Here is a 19,402-nt window from a genome sequence, read left to right on the forward strand (position 1 = left end):
AACATACTGTAAATATAGATTTGTCTTTTCAGGCGTGAACAGGTGCTGATGTTGTTGTTGTTGTTGTGGGGACATATCACTGTAGGTGAGACATTTTTGTACGCGTTCAGGCCCCACTTTTTTCTGTTTTCTCTGTACACACAGCATCCAGGATCAATTAGCTGCTTTATCACATCCTGTCAAAGTGTCAAAGTAACCAAACTGCGCTCCTGTTTGGTGTTAACACAGGAGCATGAGGGTAGACGAAGGGCACCCGAGCAAGAGTGCAGTTCACTTCATTGCAGGCTGTCCGAGGAGCGATGGCAGAGGAGAAGAACCAGATCGGAGCCTCCTGGGAGGACCTGGCCTTACCCGATGAGTATCCAGAACCGTGTGTGGATGGAGACAGAGCCAAGCTGGACGAGGATGAAGGGGAGGACAGCAAAGAGAGGCCGATGGAATGCATCCCAATGCTGCTGGACATGCTGAGGGCAGCGGAGAGCAGGTGGACGCCTCAGAGCCGGGACAGAGAGAAGGCAGAACCGCCTGAAACAGAGACAAAGGAGTCCATCACCGAGGCTCTGAAAACGAACATGGTGAGCAAAGACAGCGCATATATTACAGCAGTATATTTACCACACGCTCCTGTAATCAGACTCCACAGGAAGCGTGAATCTGCATCTAATCAGGCTGTCAATCATTTCAGACGTAAAGGAGCAGGCCTCCAGAAATGTTTGACCACACTCTGCAATCAGTCTCTCTGAAAGGGGAAACAGTCTGTTCACAAATGTTGGAGGTTACAACTCAATGTATATGTATAAAAAAAGTTTTCTAAAAGCCTTTGTGCTAAACTGGTTTAGTCATAACAAATGGATTCAGTTTCAGTCAAAGCATTTGCAACTAAACATATGGAAAAGGCACAAAGTTATCAGATCTCTGCAGCCTGCTTGTCTACTTTAGTTCATAGTTTATATCTTAAACTTGTGGGGTCAGAATTTGAATCATATGTGCATTCAGGAGAGAAAAGGGAAACCAGCAGCTGTTATTATAATTATACTTCAGTAAAATCAGTGGACAGCCCGTTAATCCAGTGGTGTCCAATCCTGGTCCTCCAGGGTCACTATCCTGCAGGTTTTAGATGTTTATCTGCTCTTCAGCAGGTCTTCAAGCTCTACAGAAGCCTGTTAATCACTCATTTTTATTCAAATCAGGTGTCAAAGCAGAGAAACAACAAAAACATGCAGGATAGAGGCGCTCAAGGACCAGGGTTAGACATCACCACTTTAATCCAACTGTGAATAAAACTGCAGTAGTTTAGAATAGAAAAAAGTAGAATAGGATCCTACAGTGCCAATAAAAAGTATTCATCTCATTAGATGTTTTTTTTTTTATTGCTGTCATAAATCAATCAGGGTCAATACAAACTGGCCTTCTTTTACAAAATAATTACAAAAAAACGTGTTCAGTGTCAAAGTAAGAAAACACATTTCTACAGAGTAAAACTAGTTAAATAAAAATATGTAATGTTAAACAAGTGGCTGCATAAATATTCACCCCCTTTAAAGTGGCTGCTCTAATTCAACTCAGAGAAAAGATGATTGAGAAGTTTGAGTCAGGTGGTGGAAACAGGGGGATTTCCGTGGAAGGAATATATGGGTCGTGTGTAAATCTACCAAGAGCTCAGTCCTCACGAGCTGAGTCAGCGCACCTGAGAGCTCACTGAAGGAGTTAAAGCTTCAGCAGGTGAGAGGGGAGAGGCTTCCCGGGTTCATCACCGGTCTGAGCTTCTTGAAGACAAGAAGGTTTTGATTGTTCCTAATTCTGCATATCTCTCAAACTACAGTACAGAAAACAATTAAAGGATCGCCAAATAATGACAATAAAAACTCTGAAATGAAAAGAAAGCATTTCTGTTCACACACCTGCATTGTTTCAGTTTCAGGCTGTAAGAACTGTTTTCATGTCCAGTGGACAAACAGAGTGGATTAAACTTCTGCTGTGTGACCTTTGAGAAGAAACCTGAAGCTCCCCTCTGTCTTGCCTGTCGCTCCCATCGGCCTGAGAGCCCAGTGCACTTCACTGAGCATAATCCCATTCATCTGCAGCCTCGGGCCTAAAACCTGTCTTTATGTGTAAAGGTGCCTCCTTCCTACGGTTCTGAGAACAGTGGGCAGCGAGCCCACAAAGCCTCCATTATTGTTTCCCCTCTGTCTCGTGTCACCTGTGGGGCGTGACGTAAGGTTTCCCTCTGTGAGCCGTTTGTCAGTGTCGGCTTGCAGCTCTGCACGGTGGATCAGTGTTAGATGTGGGAGCGCTCTGCCAGCATGAAGAAAGCGTACAACCTCAGGAAAGTAACTAAAGCCAAGGAGCAGAAGGCCGTGACGTCCATCTGCATGAAGGTAGCTTGTTTTACCTTTTCGTACGGATTAAAGCGAGTCTTCTTCATTCTGAGAGGAGAAGGGAAAGCTGCACTGCGTGAACTAGTGAGCTCTGGAAAATGATTAATTTCCCAAGCAGCCACTGTTTGACACGTCGTGACGTTGATTAAAATGATCAGCTCTGCTTTCAGGCAGCCTGGCCTGGATTCAAGCCTTTTATTTCAGGATCATTGAGTTAACTTTCAGGCAGCTCCAAGTCGCAGCTTAATGTCTTTCTGCGCTAAAGATTAAGCAGCTGTTTGAGTCGGTGCCAGTTTTTTTTTTTCTGAGGATCACGAGAACAAACGTCTTTGAACCTGACATTACGGCTTTGGTTAAACTGCATTAAGATAAATAATCAGTTTGAAGTTATTATTTATATTTTACTGTACAAGAAAAAATAAAGCAGTCAAACTAAACCGTGTTAAACAAGATAAACATGAGTTTTGGACCAGGTCCTTTATGATACATAGGTAAGAGGAGTGGGCTTTTATTCCACTTTCAGCAGATTAGTGAGTTTAATTTTTGATTTTGGATCAATTAAAATAAAGGGAAAAATCTAAGGAATTTAACAAAGACAAGAAATATTGACAAATAACAAGAAAAGGTCATAAGAGACACAGTTAAAGTGATGTGGAAATGTATAAAAACACTAAAGAAAATAAAGAAACTGAGAAGTTGATGTGAGAGAAAAGAATATAATATATTAAAATTAAAAATAGACTTTTTTCATTTCTTTTTTCCACATTTTATTGACTCTTCTTCTTATTCCCTGATGTATTTTCTTTTTCTTTTCAGATTTATTCCTTGTTTTTGTGCTTAAATCCACAGGATGACAATTCAAACAATATAAAGTGTCTCGTTAGGCATTTATAGCTCCAATAATCCTGCAGGTTTTAGTAATAATCTTTTAGTAATAATTTTCGTGCTCGAATAAATATTTAAATGTCTGCCGAACTCTTTTCATAAGCTTCTTTAAAACAGTATTCTCCAAACTAGAGATATTCTAACAATAACTGAATAAAGATCATTTTAAGAGGATCAAACTCTGACAGATTAAAGACAAAAATCCAAAGTTTGATAAGATATTAGACGTCAAACATTCAGAGGAGGCAAGAACTGTCCAGAAGTTACAGTCTGCTGACTCAGCCCTGCAGTAATCCTCTCAAACGTGGCCTCAGGGTTTGGAGGTGTCGGGGTGTGTCTGTGATGGGTTGAGCGTTTAAGTGAAGGGAAAAAGGAGCAGCAAAGGAAGCTGGAGGATGTAGCTGCAGTTAGTCTTTTAGTGTCCCTGAGTGAGAGGACATGGACAGGTGGGACGCCTCGGTCGGCAGCACAGCCTTCGAGCAGAAACTCTGGATGGTGAGTCTGCAGCTGAAGACGATGTGACGGACGAGGAGCTGAAACATCAAATCATGGCTGACGTGTTTGAGTGATTACTGATCCAGCAGCCGTCCTGATTGTTTTTAGTTTTGATATTTAAATAGTTCTGCATTCAGCTCACTCTGTAGACTTTTATACTTTTAAAAATATTTTAATTTATTACCAAAATATATCCCCATGGAAATACATGAAGATCTCTTCAGTTCCTTCAGAAACATCTTCTTATACCACTTTTAGTTTTTACCTATCATTCTGCTAATTTTAGCTTTAGCTAGCCTTTTAAGACTTTAATTTTTAGCTAGCCTTTTGTTACTTTTTGCTATCATTTAGCTCATTTTAGCTACTATGCTGTTACTTTTTAGCTTTAGCTAGCCATTTAATACTTTTAGGTTTTTGCTACCTGTTGCTGTTTTAGCTAGTGTCTTCGCTTAACTGACATTTTGTTACTTTTAGCTTTTGGCCAGTCTATTGATTGTTTTAGTTTTTAGCTGTTGTTTTACTTCTTTTATCTTTAACAACTCAGTTTCAGCTTCTTCAACAAATTTCAGCAGCCATTCAGCTCTCAGACTTCACTCAGTTCCTCTGGTTTCTGTTTTTAATGCTGATTTATGTTTTTATTTTTTTCCCCAGCAAATTCAGCTCAATGACCAGAAACAAGAATTCAACAAGCGTCCGACCAAAGCCGTCCCTCGCTCCCTGTCTCGGTCCATCTCACAGTCGTCTGCAGACAGCTTCACTTCAGGTACAAAAACACCATCACACGATTATCCTCCGCGTGTTCTACTTCAGCTTAACTTCAGCTAAAGGAAATGTTTTCTGTAGATTTCAGCTTCTTTAACTCAGATCATTATGACCCCCTGAAACAGGAACCAAATGATTGTTTTTCCGTACTCTTTGTGTTGCAGTGGGCAGTGAGAGCTCTGACGAGGAGCTGTCTCCCCTGGACCGGCTGCAGAGCACCTCCAAAGGCCTGTCAGACTTCTGCATAAAGAACATCAAAAAGGCTGACTTCGGGCGAAAAGAAATCGAGATCGCACAGCAAGGTGCAACAAACAGATTAAACTTTGCGCCTGTAAACGTTCAGCCACATGACAGGAAGGGAACGAAGCACATATGTTGCTTTTTGTGTTTTTAGAAATGCCGGCGCTGATGATCCTGAGGAAAAAGGCAGGAGGGGAGAAACCTCTGGCTGGAGCCAAAGTGGTCGGCTGCACCCACATCACGGCCCAGATGGCGGTTAGTTCAACACACGAACACAGCAGTCTGTAAAAGACTCAAAAACCTTTCCAATCTTTTCAGCTGGGATAAAAATGTTTTTGTTCAGGCGTGTGCAACAGGCTAAATATGCAAAACTAATAATTTTCTAATTCTAATAAAGTCATCAAAACTGTATTTACCAGGCGTGTCACACATTTCTACTAGCCTCTGAGATAAACGTGAAATAAATATATAACATTTTTATATAATTATATGACATTATATATGATTATTTAGCAATTTATGACAACAGTTTCACCACTAGATGGCTCTAAACCCCTCAGACAGCTGCTTTAATGACGCCTAAAATGTTTCAGATGTTTTAACACAAAACCCAATGACACAGAACTAAAGAAATCGTGAACGCTGAGCGCCGTGTGACTGCTGAAATCTTCTGAAGAAACTGAAATTGACATGGTAATAAAAGCTAAAAGGAGCAGAGTACTAACTAAATGCTAAATGTTGCAAAAGCTTAGTTTAAAGTAGCAAAAGGCTAGCTAAAAGCTGAAGTAGCAAAGGGCTATTTAAAAGTAGCAGAACTGTAGCTAAAAATAGCAAAAGGTTATCTAAAAGTGTCAAAAAAGACAAATATAGAGCTCGTCTACTGAATTAAAGGAATTAAAGAGATCTTAGTGTGTTTCTATGGAGAAAATATGGGTAAATAAACCAAAAGTCACAGCAGCCATGTCCTGATGGAGCTGAACGTTTTCATATATGAATGACTAAAGCAGCACAGAAGTATGCAGAAGTAGTTAGATTACACAAACTAAAATACAGTAAAACATCAGTGTGAACGCTGAATCAGCATTTAAAGAACATATAGAGTGATGAGTCACATAATCCCATTTAAATGAAGTCTCACGACAGTTTCCCTGGATGGAGTAAAAATGTATTAAGTAATTGAAGCTTCAGAGCCTGATTATTGAGGACTAATTGTGTTGCTGTCTTGGTGCAGGTGCTGATCGAGACTCTGGCAGCGTTGGGGGCTCAGTGTCGATGGGCCGCCTGCAACATCTTCTCCACTCAGAACGCTGTGGCTGCTGCTCTGGCTGAAGGAGGTACGTTCCTCTGCCAGGTACGTTTTTAGTCTCTCGATGACCTGACTGCAGTTGTGACTCTCTCTCTCTCTCTCTCCCTCAGGGATCTCAGTGTTTGCGTGGAAAGGAGAGTCGGAGGATGACTTCTGGTGGTGCATTGACCGATGCGTTGCGGCCGACTCCTGGCAGCCCGACTTGGTAAGCTGATCAAACTCTCCCCAACTTAATGCGTAACAGAGCTTCTCTGGATGTGGAAACCAAACAAGGGTACATTCAAAACAAATGGGGTCTTTATTTGTAATGTTTTGCATTATGTAATGTTTGTAATGTTTCCCACATTTACCCGCAGAGACAGGCATCAAGATCAAATCTATAATTCTTGCTCATTTCTGGTCTTCATGACGCTTGTCTGTGCTGAAAAATGAGGCAGAAATCCTAAAACGTGTCCAGAATGAACCCACATGTGTCAACATTTACACATGACCTGCTCATCATGTGACCGGTCATGAATATCTATAAACAGATTAAGTCCATGTGATCCTGCAGCAGAGATTAAAACGGGCACGTGGTGGTTGTTTACCATTTTCTGCAACATTTCCATCAAAGAAGCTGATATTTTCTGACTAAAATCTGAATTTTATGGGTGACATTTCTAAAAACCGTCTCGATTTTTTGTTGTTATCAGTGCCTGTATTGTTAGTGACTCCTTGCTTTTGTATTTTTTAAATAACTTCAGTTAAATTGTGGACATATTGAGCAATTTTTCGGAAAAGAAAACCATTGCTAAAATCGGAAAATGAGTCTTTACTGTCAAAATGTAATGATCAGTGGATCTTCCTTCTTGTGCTTCTTATTTACCAGAAGAAGCATCCCGCTGCAGACATAAGTCATAAAACGTCAACACGACGCCCTTTTTAAGTGATCTAAGAAATACTGCAGACTGTTGTGTGTTCGTTTAAAGTCGGTCAGAACCTTGAAATGAAAATAGCAGCCGGGTGACACATGACTGAAACTTTCCTAAGCCGCTATTTCTACTGAAACTGTAAAAATGTGTTAAAATGGTTCCATAAAAAAACCTTTCCTTTATATTCTGCTGTGTTTACACACACACACACGTTCAGATGATTCACGGAGACGTTAAAGCCACCAGCTTTGTGTTGATTACTGCAGAGGACATCACAAAGACAATGAAACTAGCTCTCCTTAAAGGAATGCATATCGTCTGTCTGCCTTTCATGCCAAAGGTTTGAACAGACCTCGATCTGTTTGAGCTCAGATTCTGTGTTGGGGATCAGTCTCAGCTACAACCACACATATTTTAGCATATCTGTCAAATTGACACAGCAATTCCCAATTTTTCATTAGCAAAAATTAATCAGTTGCAGATGTAGATCTATTTATTACTTTCCAAAAGGTTCATTAACCTCCATCCAGTGGTCCGTGAGATAGTTTGCTAACAGACAGGCGAATAAACAAACATAGTTACGTTACCGCCCACCTTTCATGGCAGCGGGGCATAAAAAGCAGTACTGGTAAACGCCCAACAGCAATTTCTATAGGAATTACACAGTTTTATGTTTATGGATGTGGAATAAGCTGACCTCCGTGTGTTGTTGATGATGATGATGATGATGATGATGACGATGATGATGCTTGATTCTTCTCTCTTTAGATTCTGGACGATGGCGGTGATTTGACCCATTGGATCTACAAGAAGTATCCAAATGTGTTCAAGAAAATCAGAGGCATCGTGGAGGAAAGTGTGACGGGCATCTACCGGTTAGTTCTTCCACAAAGCTCCGACCCTCCACTGAAGGTGAAAGGGCGATAATGTTTTCTGCGTGTGTAAATAACAGCTGGATGTACATCCAGGACTGATAATTCAAACTACATCAACAGATCATTAAACATAACTACAAATTAAAAAACCCAACATCTTAACAAACACAATGACATTAACCTGCTGGAAGAGGTAGGTACCAGTGGGAAACATGAGACATCGCTGATTGGACCACAGCACCATTTGAAATTTTGAAACTGAAATTTTGTGATTAGTCCTGAGCATATCCAGTGTCACCTCGTATGTGTGTCCTGACTCGAAATATTCTTAAATAGCGGCAGCTACAGCTACATTTGGGTTACATTCATGTTTTTAAAAATGCTCTACAAACAGAATAAGATCAGGTTCAAAAGCCAAACGCACTGTCGTCCAATCAGCGATCATTGTGTTTGTTAAGAGGTTGTTGTGGTTTTAAATATGTTGTTGTGTCTTTAAATTTGTAGTTCTGTTTAGTGATTTGTTGATGTGGTTTGCACTTCAGGGACACTGCAGAAAAACCTTTGGAGTCAAGCCAATTTAAGATGCTAATCGACATTAGCAGACACAAAAATGGCTGTAACTCAGTCGGTTTTACAGATAAGCTGTAATTCGGTGTGGTAGTAGCTGAGAGTCATCCTCAGCTGAGGGTCATCCTCAGCTACTACTATGAAAGCTAACACATTTTGCAAGACCTCACAATATCTCATGAGATTGTGCGAACCATTGTTTTACAAGGTTTGACCAAAATAGCTTTAACTCTGTCCCTTCTCATCATAGGATGGTCTTAGTTTAAAACTCCTAAACTTGGCGGGCGACGTGCATTCCTTCCTGGAAGCCATTCTTCAGCTCCAACACGTCTGTATATTTTCGTGTTTCAGGTTGTACCAGCTGTCGAAGGCCAACAAACTGTGTGTTCCCGCCATGAACGTCAACGACTCAGTGACCAAGCAGAAATTTGACAACCTCTACTGCTGCAAGGAGTCCATCCTGGACGGGTAACGACTCGTGTTTTGATTACAAACAGACATGGATGACTTGCACAACCGACGGTCTCCTGACCGCATTGAACTCTTCCAGGTTAAAACGAACGACTGACATCATGTTTGGAGGAAAACAGGTCGTGGTGTGCGGATACGGTGAGGTCAGTGTTAAGAGAAGTGTGAAATGCTCGTGCTTGCCTGTTGTGTTTCTGCTGCTCAGCCGGGCTCGTTTCTTCCTCCCGGCAGGTTGGTAAAGGCTGCTGCGCTGCTCTGAAAGGACTGGGCGCCATCATTTACGTCACAGAAGTGGATCCTATCTGCGCCCTGCAGGCCTGGTAAGAAAAGATGACACTTATCTGCAAAGACGGAAAGTGTGTCTTCTCTCTAACATTCTTTGAAGGAATGCATATCACCTTTCATGTCAAAGTTCAAAACTAAAATCATCTTATCCCATTCAATATTGTAAGATCTCACAAGATGCGTTAGCACTCAAGGTATATAATGGATATGACTCTCTGCTACTCTGAAGTTAGAGCCATTTTTGTGTTGGCTAAAGACGATTAGCAGTGACCATCCTGAATGGGGTTGTCTCCAGAAGTTAATCAGTCGTAGATGTTTATCCAGTGACTACTTTCTGAGAGTTTCAAGGGTTCATAAGATATTTTGCAAACAGTAAAGACAAACACATGCTCATACACTTTGGCAGATAATAATAAAAACACGTTGAATTTTAACCCCCTTCTCTTCTCCTTTCAGCATGAACGGCCTCCGAGTGATTACACTGACTGAAATCATCCGGCACGCCGACATCATCATCTCCTGCACAGGTACAACCGCTGTCCTCAGGTCAGATTTACTCTCCTGGCGAGCGAACGCCACTAATAATGGTTTTGGCGTGATGTTTCTGCGAAGGCAACAAGAGTGTGATAACGCGGGAACATTTCGACCGGATGAAAAGCGGCTGCATCGTTTGCAACATGGGCCACTCGAACACGGAGATCGATCTGGTAAGAAGATGAGAAGATTCTGTTCATAGACGCCTGCTTCAGTGTGGGAGGATACCTGAGTGGGTAAAGCAGAGATACCTGTTTTCCAGGCGAGCCTGCGGACCCTGGAGCTGAAATGGCAGCACGTGAGGCCTCATGTGGACCACATCCTCTGGCCTGATGGCAAACGGGTCGTCCTGCTGGCTGAGGTGACGATGGTTACACACAGGAACACTAATCAGATAGGATTTATTTATTTATTAACCTTTATCTAGGCAGGCAGAGCTAATTGAGAATAAAAATCTAATTTTTAAGTGTGACCTGGCAAAGAACGGCAGCACACAAAACATAAAAACCAGTTATCACAACAAAGTTAGAGTACATCATAATAAACAGCAGACATAAAAGAAGAAAACAAGCAAGAGACGAAACATTCAGAAAACTTAGAACTAACATATCAGTTATAATATTCACAAATATATGCATCATTTAAAAAATCTTTAAGAATAGCCTTAATAACATTCAAAGAGACCAACTCCTTCAACTTCAAGTCTTTCTGCAGCTGATTCCAGCCTGAAGGAGCCGCAAACTGGAAGGATTTTTTTTTGTTGCTATAATCTGTTTAAACATTTGGTACAGATAATAAAATTAAATCATCAGAGCTCAAATAATGACCTCCTGTGGACTTCTTAACAATGTAGGAAGTGAGATAAGAGCGAACTAAACCCAAGATGGCTTTGTAAATAAAACCAGTGACAGAACCTGCGGGTGGATAAAGCTGTCCATCCGAGGCAGGCGTACAGAACACAGCTATGGGTAAGGCCTCCAGGATTGGTTATGAAACAAAAGACTTCATGATATACAGAGTCCAGCCTGTGCAACCAGCGGGAAGATGTGTGTATATAAATTATGTCTCCATAGGCTAAGTTGGATGAAAACATGGCAGCAACAAGACGTTTTCTAGCCTCAAAGGATAGACATGATCTGATTCTGGAAAAAAAAAAACCAACAACTTTATCTTCAACTTTTCCCCCAGCTGTTTGATATGGGGAACAAAGGCCAGAGCATCATCGATAATAAAACCTAAGTATTTATATTATGATACAGCTTCAGTATCACAGTATGTGGTTTAGATTTAGTACAGGAGAACAGATCATGATGGAGAGACTGTATTTCTGTGTTGAAACAGTTAATCCACACAGAAAAGAGAATTATTGCCCGCTGCTAAAGGTGAAGGCGATTATAGTTTTACCCATATTTGTGTTTCTTTGTCTGTGTGTTGAACCAGTGGACAGATTTTAATAAACCTCTCAGAAAACAATCTACAGCTGATTAACCTTTGGAAGAAAACCCATTTCAAGATGGTCGCCACAGCTAATCAACCCAAACATGGCTATAACGGGGTCAAATTTACAGATATTGAACTGAAATTTAGCGTGGTAGTAGCTTAGAGTCATTCACAACACATACTCTGAGCTCAAACAAAGCTAACAATAGCTCACAATAATACATGAGGAAGAACATAAACTTATTTACAAGATGACCAAAATAGCTATAACTTCGTTCCTACTCGTCATAAGATGATCTTAGTTTAACTCTCAGGCATAAAAAGCAGATATATATTCCTTCAAGGAACCCTGACCCTTTAAATAAATTAATGGATTTGCCATAAATTAAATGTGTTGATAAACAGAGCTGGGTCAGCAGTAATGGGTCATTTGAACGTTTAAGGGCAGAAAAACATAGATGGAAATAAAAACGTTAATGGCTCACATACAGGAGCTATTTTTAGTTTTATTATTTTTACCAACGCTTTTCCAGGTGAACATTAACTCCCACTGAAGCTGCATGTCCCTCCTCATGGTTATTCAGAGTTTTTTTCTCTTTCCAACATCCTGCTGTGCAAAAACAGAACGGGTTTGTGTCTTTAATAACAGTATTCACAAAGACGTGGCTTTATCCAAAAATCTTCTGCACAAGCTTAGCTAGACAGCTTAAAATATTTGTTTTTGTTAAGGAGCTGCTCATTTTTTTTCAGAACTAGGCAGTATTGTCAAACTGCAGGCGTTTCATTTAGAATTAAAACCTTGTGGTTACATTTTACTCTTACTTTGCAAAGCTGGTTACACATTTGTCCTCTCTCATACATTAACAGGTCTGAAACTGCAAACAGTAAAAATATATTTATCTAAACCCCTGTAGTGGATGCTTCAGATTTGGATGTTGCTACAATTAAGAAGCAGTGTGTAAACAGCTCTCACACAGCATAGTGGGGTTCTGTTGAAAGATTATGAACAATTAGCATCTTACCTGTTCTAGATATATCCTTCGATGGCCTCAGCTTGGAGAAATAAAGTTTAACTAAATGAGCTAACGGCTCAAGACTTTTGCACAGTCCAGTGAAGCCTAATCCATCCTGTACATTATAAGTTAGCAGTTGTTGTATTATTTCATGACTTTTAATTTCTTGTTTTAATTTTCTTTGTTTGTTTCAGGGTCGTTTGTTGAACCTGAGCTGCTCCACTGTGCCTTCATTCGTCCTTTCCGTCACGGCCACGACTCAGGTATGAAAACCTGTCTCAATCTCACTCGTAAACGTCAACTGATATCAGTTAATAACGATCAGTTCCTACTTCTGATTCGTGTGTTTCAGGCCCTGGCTTTAATAGAGCTGTACAACGCGCCGCAGGGTCGATACAAACAGGACATTTACCTGCTGCCAAAGAAAATGGGCAAGTTCTCACCTTAAAAACCAAACACACACTCGTCTTTCTGAACCACTCAACGACTTCCTTTAAATTGAACTGTACACTTTAAACAAAAACGTGCTTTTTGTTTGTGCTTTTAGATGAATATGTGGCCAGCCTTCACCTGCCGATGTTTGACGCTCATCTAACAGAGCTGACAGACGAACAGGCCGTGTACCTGGGCATCAACAGACATGGACCCTTTAAACCTAATTATTACAGGTAGAGCTAAACTTATCTATGAATACAGGTTAGATAAGATAAGATAAGATAAGATAAGATAAGATAAGATAAGATAAGATAAGATTATTAGTAGGGAAGTGGAGGCTGCCTCTTGTGGTGGATAAAGGTATTGCAACTAAACTAAACATTAAATTAGGCAGAAAAAACATATTTTTTCTTAAGCAAAATAAACTTTATTAGCTGTATCACTGTTATAGAGGGGGACATAAATAAAAATAACACAACTGAAACCGAAATGTTATTTTTTGTTCCTGTTTAGGTACAAGCTAGCGTTAGGATCAATGACGTCACTGATTAGCATAGCAGCGCAGCTAGCCGATACAGGAAGTAGCAGTTAAAAACTCACAAGAGCCACTGCTGCTACAGTACCTTTATTATTATTATTATTATTATTATTATTATTATTATTATTATTATTATTATTTACTCAAAAACTGAGCAAATCAAACACAAAAAAGGCAGATTTGTGTACCAATGAGCAGCAAATGACATCCAAACAGGAAAGAGAAGAAATAAACAAATAAAAAAAGTAGATAAATACATAAATTGAAGAGTAAGAGGCTATTCACAAGATAAACTGTTAATATCTTTCTACAGCAGCTGGACTTTTTGTTAAGCATCAGCTCACAGTGTTAGTTTGCTGAATAGTTTTAAGAACTTGGCATTTATTTGTAAAATATTTAGTTGTAAATATTAAATTATTGTTTCTAAACTCTATTTTTTGTTTTCTATTTGACAACCAGCTCTAACCATGTTATAGATTAAAGGTGGGATAGCTTTATTTTATATATCTAATACTGGAAACCTGTTCAGAACATCTTTACTGGAGGTGAATAAAAGAAAAGATTTAAGATTTTAATATTAGTTTCACCGAGGATACAGGTTAAATCTTTTATGTAAGCTGTCAGTGCAAAGATAGATTTTATTAAAGAACTTTGAATTGAACTTCTTTCATTTTAGGTGAGAGGAGAGGTATTCTACTCTTACCTTTGATAAAAAAATATTCTTTAACCAGGTGTTTTCTTTTTAAAGGAGATAGGAAATAATGCAATTTATATAAATATCTTGTTACACTTTTTTATCTGCAAACCCACAGCCATTAATTACTCGAGAAGGTTCATTTGGAATAATTACCGAGGATGTCGGCGAAGGAGGAGGAAAAAAGTAGCTTTGTTGATCGATTTTCTTTTTCCATGTGGGGACAATTTAGGCAAATTATCGTAGAGTCTTTGATAAAGTTTTGATGCTGATGTTGCTGAGGGTGCTGCTTTTATATTGGTAATTACTTCTCATCATGATAAAAGCTCCTCAGTTCCTGACTGATGTTCTGCCAGCGCTGATTGATCCTAAGAAGCTGATTTATCCTTAGGAAGGATCAGGTGCTGATATTTGACTATTTATCTCATCAGCCTTCCTGATTAGCTTGTATTCACGTGTTTATTATCTGGGTATGGATGCAACAAACAGGAATCAGATTTCACATGAAACTATAAAAGCAAGCTTTTATTAATTTGACTTCAGTGCAGCTTCTCTTTCACACACAAACCCACTGGATGTGTCTGTTTCTTCCTTCCTGAAACAGGTACTGAGAGCTCAGGGAGGCTGATGCTGTGAAGAACCTCCTCGGTTTCAGCAGATGGACGAGCGGCGCCCTCTGCAGTCCTCTGCAGTCCGCCCGCTTCGAGACGACAGCAGACCAGGACATCTTTTTGACTTCTCTTAACTGCATCCAGAACGTGATCGCATCTCCACTCTGATTGGATTTATGGGAGATAAAACAGGAAAACCATCTCAGCCAGAACTTCTACGAAAAATAAAAAAACACGCCAGCTTTCACTCACTAGATGGCAGAGGAATACTGTTAATGAAGCTTCACACACTGGCATGTTTTTAATTCTAATCTTTTTGTTTCGACTCAAACTTCTTCACAACATCTGACTCATCGTGAACAGATGACAGGAAAACATTTGAAATGACTTACAGTTAAAATTAATCCACCTTTAAAGTAAAGTTTTCTGCAGTTCTGCAGCGCCACATTTGGACAAGAAACTTAATTCTGTGGAAACAATGATTTATTTATGAGAACATTATATTATTTAAAATATACGTGTAGAAGTTCAAGTTCAATAACTTTATTATCATTGAAATTAGACAACTCACCCTGCACATTTAAATCAGATTTTCCTTCATCAGACACAAGATAAATCAAAATAAACAGTAAATAAAAGCATCACTTTATGCATAAATAAATGTGTAAAGTCTCATATATCACTTTTCTAAGGTAAAAGGATAAATTCTGATCAAATATTTGACACAAAAAAATGTTAGTAATAAAGACATGCAGCACCAGTTTTCAGCACACAAAATCCTTGTTTCTGGGTGTTTTTGTCTCCCTGAAATCAATAAAATAAGTTTATAAATGTATTTACCTGTCCTTATTCAATAATTTGTACCATGGGCCATAAGTTTTTTTTAATTAATGTTGAATTAATTTTGATAATTACAGATGACAGTTAGGAGACATTTTGTGATAAAGACAGTGTGTAACACTTTTAATGGTTATAAATGGTGATCAATTAAACCTCAGAGCAAATCCAGAATGTAATTTCTATTTTCACTTTGAATAAAATATATTTAAATCATCAAAATTGTTCTGTCTTCGTGTTTAAGGTAAAATGTGGCGTGATGTTATGTGATGTCGGCTGTTTTTTCTCAAAAAATGAGTGGCTTAAAACCCCAAAAAAGGAACAGAAACTCTGGGCATCAACAGTATGTAAGAGTTAAACTTTTGCCTAAATAATCTTATTTAATCTGTGATATCACTGCCAACTCTGGGGAGAAATCTGAAATAATAATAATTACCAATAAAACTATTTTTTTTTTATCTTGATGGAGATGAAACATTCTGTCACAACAGTCAATCAAAAACAACCATATAATAAAGAGTAAAATACATCAACTGTCATGTTTTTTTAACGCCTTTTAGAAATTTTGTGCTTGAGATTCAACAAATATTAAGCAACTGGAATTAATCCCAACCAGTGCTGTTTATAATTTAGAGATAATAGCATCTTAAATATCTGGGTTAGCTCTCATTCAACTTTTAATAAAGTTCCAGGTAAAGACAGGATTAATCCGGTCCCTAATTTACCTGCAAATAATCTGATAATCTCCCTGTTTCAACTCCTTTTACTCATCTTCACCTTGATTATTCAAATAAAATCTACAAACAATCCCTAATGCTGATTTATGTCAATATCTTGAGCCATGTTATCCATCTTTTTATGTGATCGTACAAAATGTTTTGGTACATTTTTTTTGAAATTCACACACATTCCACCTCTTCAGACACCATTTACTATGATTGTTCATCTCTGTGGCCAATATTGTTGGAGACACTGCCAACAAAACAATATAATAAAGATTTATTAGCTGTAAATAACAATGTGATGTGCAATAATTAGTACACAACACAATAAATCAGAGAAATTATCCTGTGCTTTTCAGTGACTTGTATTTAAATGTCATCTTTTACATAAATATCACGTTAGTTTTTCTGCTTTTTGTGCAGAGTTAGTTAGTTTGGGATTAATTTACTCTGTTCCAAGAAAATCCAGCTGGTCAGATGACAGTCCTTATCTGTTTTTCTCAATTGTCTGCCTCTGGTCATGAAGTCCTAAAAATACCCCTCGGATTACTGTAATCCAGGGACTGAGTGTGTGTGTGTGTGTGTGTGTGTGTGTGTGTGTGTGAAGACTAAAGCGTGGCCCTGATGGAGATTCTTACTCAGATGTAGGTGGTTTTTTTTGGGGGGGTGAAGGAGCAAACAGACTCACAACAAAGGTGAGCCATCATTGCATGAGTTCATCATCATATAAAGAAACTTCTTTTTGTCGTTTTTCACATTTCTGATCGCTTTCTGATCTGGTTTTCCTCTCATTTCACTCTCAGGCTCTCAAATTTCCACCCGGCGGTGACAAATCAGCCGACCCCACCTCCAAACGCTGGTTCTCTTGGTGCCTTCTGTGTATTCTGAGGTAAAAGACACCACGACGTTGAGATTAGCATCATAAACCTTTAATGCAACAAACACGATGACAAACAGAACAAGAGAACGGCTGAGACAACAGCAATTAAACAGCCATCAGTGGATGGGATTAATGAGGAGATCCATTAACTTCCACACCCAGTCTAATCTAATGATGTCACTCATTTTCTTGTGTTACCACTACCTCAGAGTCAGAAAATGTGTGTGTGTGTGTGTGTGTGTGTGTGTGTGTGTGTGTGTGTGTGTGAGAGCTGCTGATAATCCATCGGTTGGTGATGCATCTGAGGAGGACAGATGGTCTGTGCAGCCTGCTCGCTGCTGGACCAGTAAGCTCAGTTTGTGGGCAGTTTCAGCGACCAGGAAGTTTCAGGATTTGGTCGGTTTGCGTGCGTCCCTGCCTCCTCCCATTTAGGGATTCTCCCTAAAGAGCTTTGATGTCTTCGCTGCATCACTACAGGGTCTAATCACTCGTACCAGCTGTCAGCGTGTCGGCCTCCCTCCTCCTCCTCTCTGCTGGCACCACTTAACCTCACATCCTCTGCAGGCAGCTATAATGGACTCTCACAGCGTCCACACTGAAACACGATGAACATACATCAGCTGCTTATTGCTCTCAGTGCTGCCGGTAATAAGTTTTGTTCTTTAGTACATGTGACGTGTAGCTGATCTGTTGTAATGTATTAAAGAAGCTGTCTGTTTGGAGGAACTGGTTCCTTCCATTTGGTGCGTTTTAGGACTTTATTTGTGTGTTTAAAAAGTCACTCCTGGCCATTTCTGAACATGTAACACAAGTTTCCTCTTTTACTTTAAAAAAACAAACTAATCTGCCTTTAAACGGTTCTGTGTTTTTTGCGGGACTCCTCAATTTTTTTTTGAAATGACAAAAATTGTGAGTTTGAGTGTGAGTTTATTGAGGCTCAGATGGTGCACAGAACACACCAACATCACACAACATGTTAAAATTACATATTGTCATAAAAAAGTCACAATTTCACAATGTTTTTTCACAGTTCGACCAAGCACATTGTGAGATATCTGTTAGCGCTCAGAGTATGTGTTGAGGATGACTCTCAGCTACTACCACACAGAAAATGGGACAAAATGAACAAACCTCTTGAGCAAAAGTGATATGGAGTAAAATTATTTTATTACATTTTATTTACATAAACAAACTGCCAGGAAAGCTTTGAGTTTGTTTTAGATGATGCTCTTGAATAGGCTCTGTTAGCGGTAGCTTTTAGCTTGATTCCTTAAGCTACTGCAGGTGAGATACTGACTCTGCTTAAATATCCCACACAGTCTCACTTCAGCATCCTTGTACATTCGTTCAGTTCATGGTTGATGCATGTAAACTTTGCTGATGTCGCAGGTTTCTCAGTGAACTTTGGGCAAATTTCACAGATTATTTGGCTGTAAGACAGCAGGTGGATCAGAACCTGCAGCAGCATGCAGTACGAGTAAAAAAATCAGCTGTTTCCTGAAGCTTAAAACAAGTATAAAGATCACTGAGATACAAAAGATTAACCTGTAAGTCGGTGCAAAATTAACAAATACGATGCTCTTCTTTTATCCACCTTTTTCTAAGCTGTGTTCCTACTCCTTTCTCCTCCTGTTTTCACAACAAAATAATTTTTCATATGCCATAAGGCTTAAACGACATGAGGAAATTTAAAAAAAAAAAAAAAAACTTATCAAGGAAAATATTTAAATTCAACATTAAAACAATTTCCTTGCGCGTTTCGGACACGTTTGAGTGTTCGCAGCTCTAAACTAAAAGTGAAGCATCACTTTTCTCACAGAATACTGATAAAATGTTGGTATTGTAATAAAAGTACTTACTGGGTACATACCTGGTGAATACACGGTACCTGCTAGGTGCGTACTTGGTAGTTACAGAGTACCTACAGAGACTGGGCTGTAATATAAAGTGACTTGTATTCACAGAGTACCTGATATCTGAGGTACTTATAAGTACCAGGTATGTACCTCATAGGTACCAGGTACAACTAGTACCCAGTAACTATCAGCATTTCCCATTATAACTAGTAAAACCAGAATATATTCTCAAACTTTACTTCCACGATTTCAGGATGATAATCTCTGTCAACGTTTGTGTTTTATTTTAACTGGTTTAAGAAAAGGAAACATAAATGAATCAGTCATGAAAGCCTAGTTGGAGCTCTCGACTTTAGCAGCACTGATTATAAAAACAAACATCAGAAACAGGAGATGGGGGCTTTGATTGTTTGCAGCACTTACATCATTTCCCGTCTATTCCTTTTGTGGTTGAATAAAATCAGGATGGAGCCGCTGCTCTCCTCACCAACACCTAAAGTGTAAATATGGCTGTTCCTCTTTGGGTTTAACACATGAGCATCACTGATTTATTGATCAACGTGGCTCCTAATGGGCTGTGAATGGATTTATGTGCTGTGGCCCGATAATCAAAGTCTCCTTTGGTTCATACCTTCAGTGTCTGGGGTCTCGAGTTACATACAGGGTTTAA

General features: G+C 39.2%; 1 protein-coding gene across 3 annotated transcripts; it reads left to right on the plus strand.

Annotated features, from left to right (window-relative positions):
• Positions 1–180: 180 nt before the first annotated feature.
• Positions 181–15,490, plus strand: LOC108239970 (S-adenosylhomocysteine hydrolase-like protein 1). 3 transcript variants are annotated; one of them, XM_017423048.3, is made up of 17 exons: positions 183–575; positions 4,410–4,521; positions 4,685–4,822; positions 4,915–5,015; positions 5,992–6,094; positions 6,177–6,271; positions 7,746–7,852; positions 8,771–8,887; positions 8,970–9,033; positions 9,119–9,207; positions 9,629–9,699; positions 9,785–9,879; positions 9,969–10,067; positions 12,354–12,422; positions 12,512–12,590; positions 12,707–12,827; positions 14,431–15,490. In XM_017423048.3, exons 1-17 carry the CDS (start codon positions 300–302, stop codon positions 14,435–14,437), a joined length of 1,743 nt encoding a protein of 580 aa, XP_017278537.1. In that variant the 5' UTR covers positions 183–299; the 3' UTR covers positions 14,438–15,490. The 3 variants fall into 3 exon arrangements, with proteins under 3 accessions (XP_017278538.1, XP_017278537.1, XP_017278539.2); XM_017423050.3 differs by lacking the exon at positions 183–575 and adding an exon at positions 2,241–2,378; XM_017423049.3 differs by lacking the exon at positions 14,431–15,490 and having other exon boundaries at positions 181–575; positions 12,707–12,831.
• The last annotated feature ends 3,912 nt before the right edge of the window (positions 15,491–19,402 follow it).

This window comes from Kryptolebias marmoratus, linkage group LG11 (genome assembly GCF_001649575.2).
Source record: "Kryptolebias marmoratus isolate JLee-2015 linkage group LG11, ASM164957v2, whole genome shotgun sequence".
Classification (NCBI taxonomy): domain Eukaryota; kingdom Metazoa; phylum Chordata; class Actinopteri; order Cyprinodontiformes; family Rivulidae; genus Kryptolebias; species Kryptolebias marmoratus.

Excerpts from the sequence above, each read along its gene's own strand:
- LOC108239970 (XM_017423048.3), top strand. The coding sequence starts at position 300 with ATGGCAGAGGAGAAGAACCAGATCGGAGCCTCCTGGGAGGACCTGGCC. Across the intron at positions 6,272-7,745 it reads ACTCCTGGCAGCCCGACTTG|ATTCTGGACGATGGCGGTGA; the intron begins GTAAGCTGATCA and ends TTCTCTCTTTAG. Across the intron at positions 7,853-8,770 it reads AGTGTGACGGGCATCTACCG|GTTGTACCAGCTGTCGAAGG; the intron begins GTTAGTTCTTCC and ends TTCGTGTTTCAG.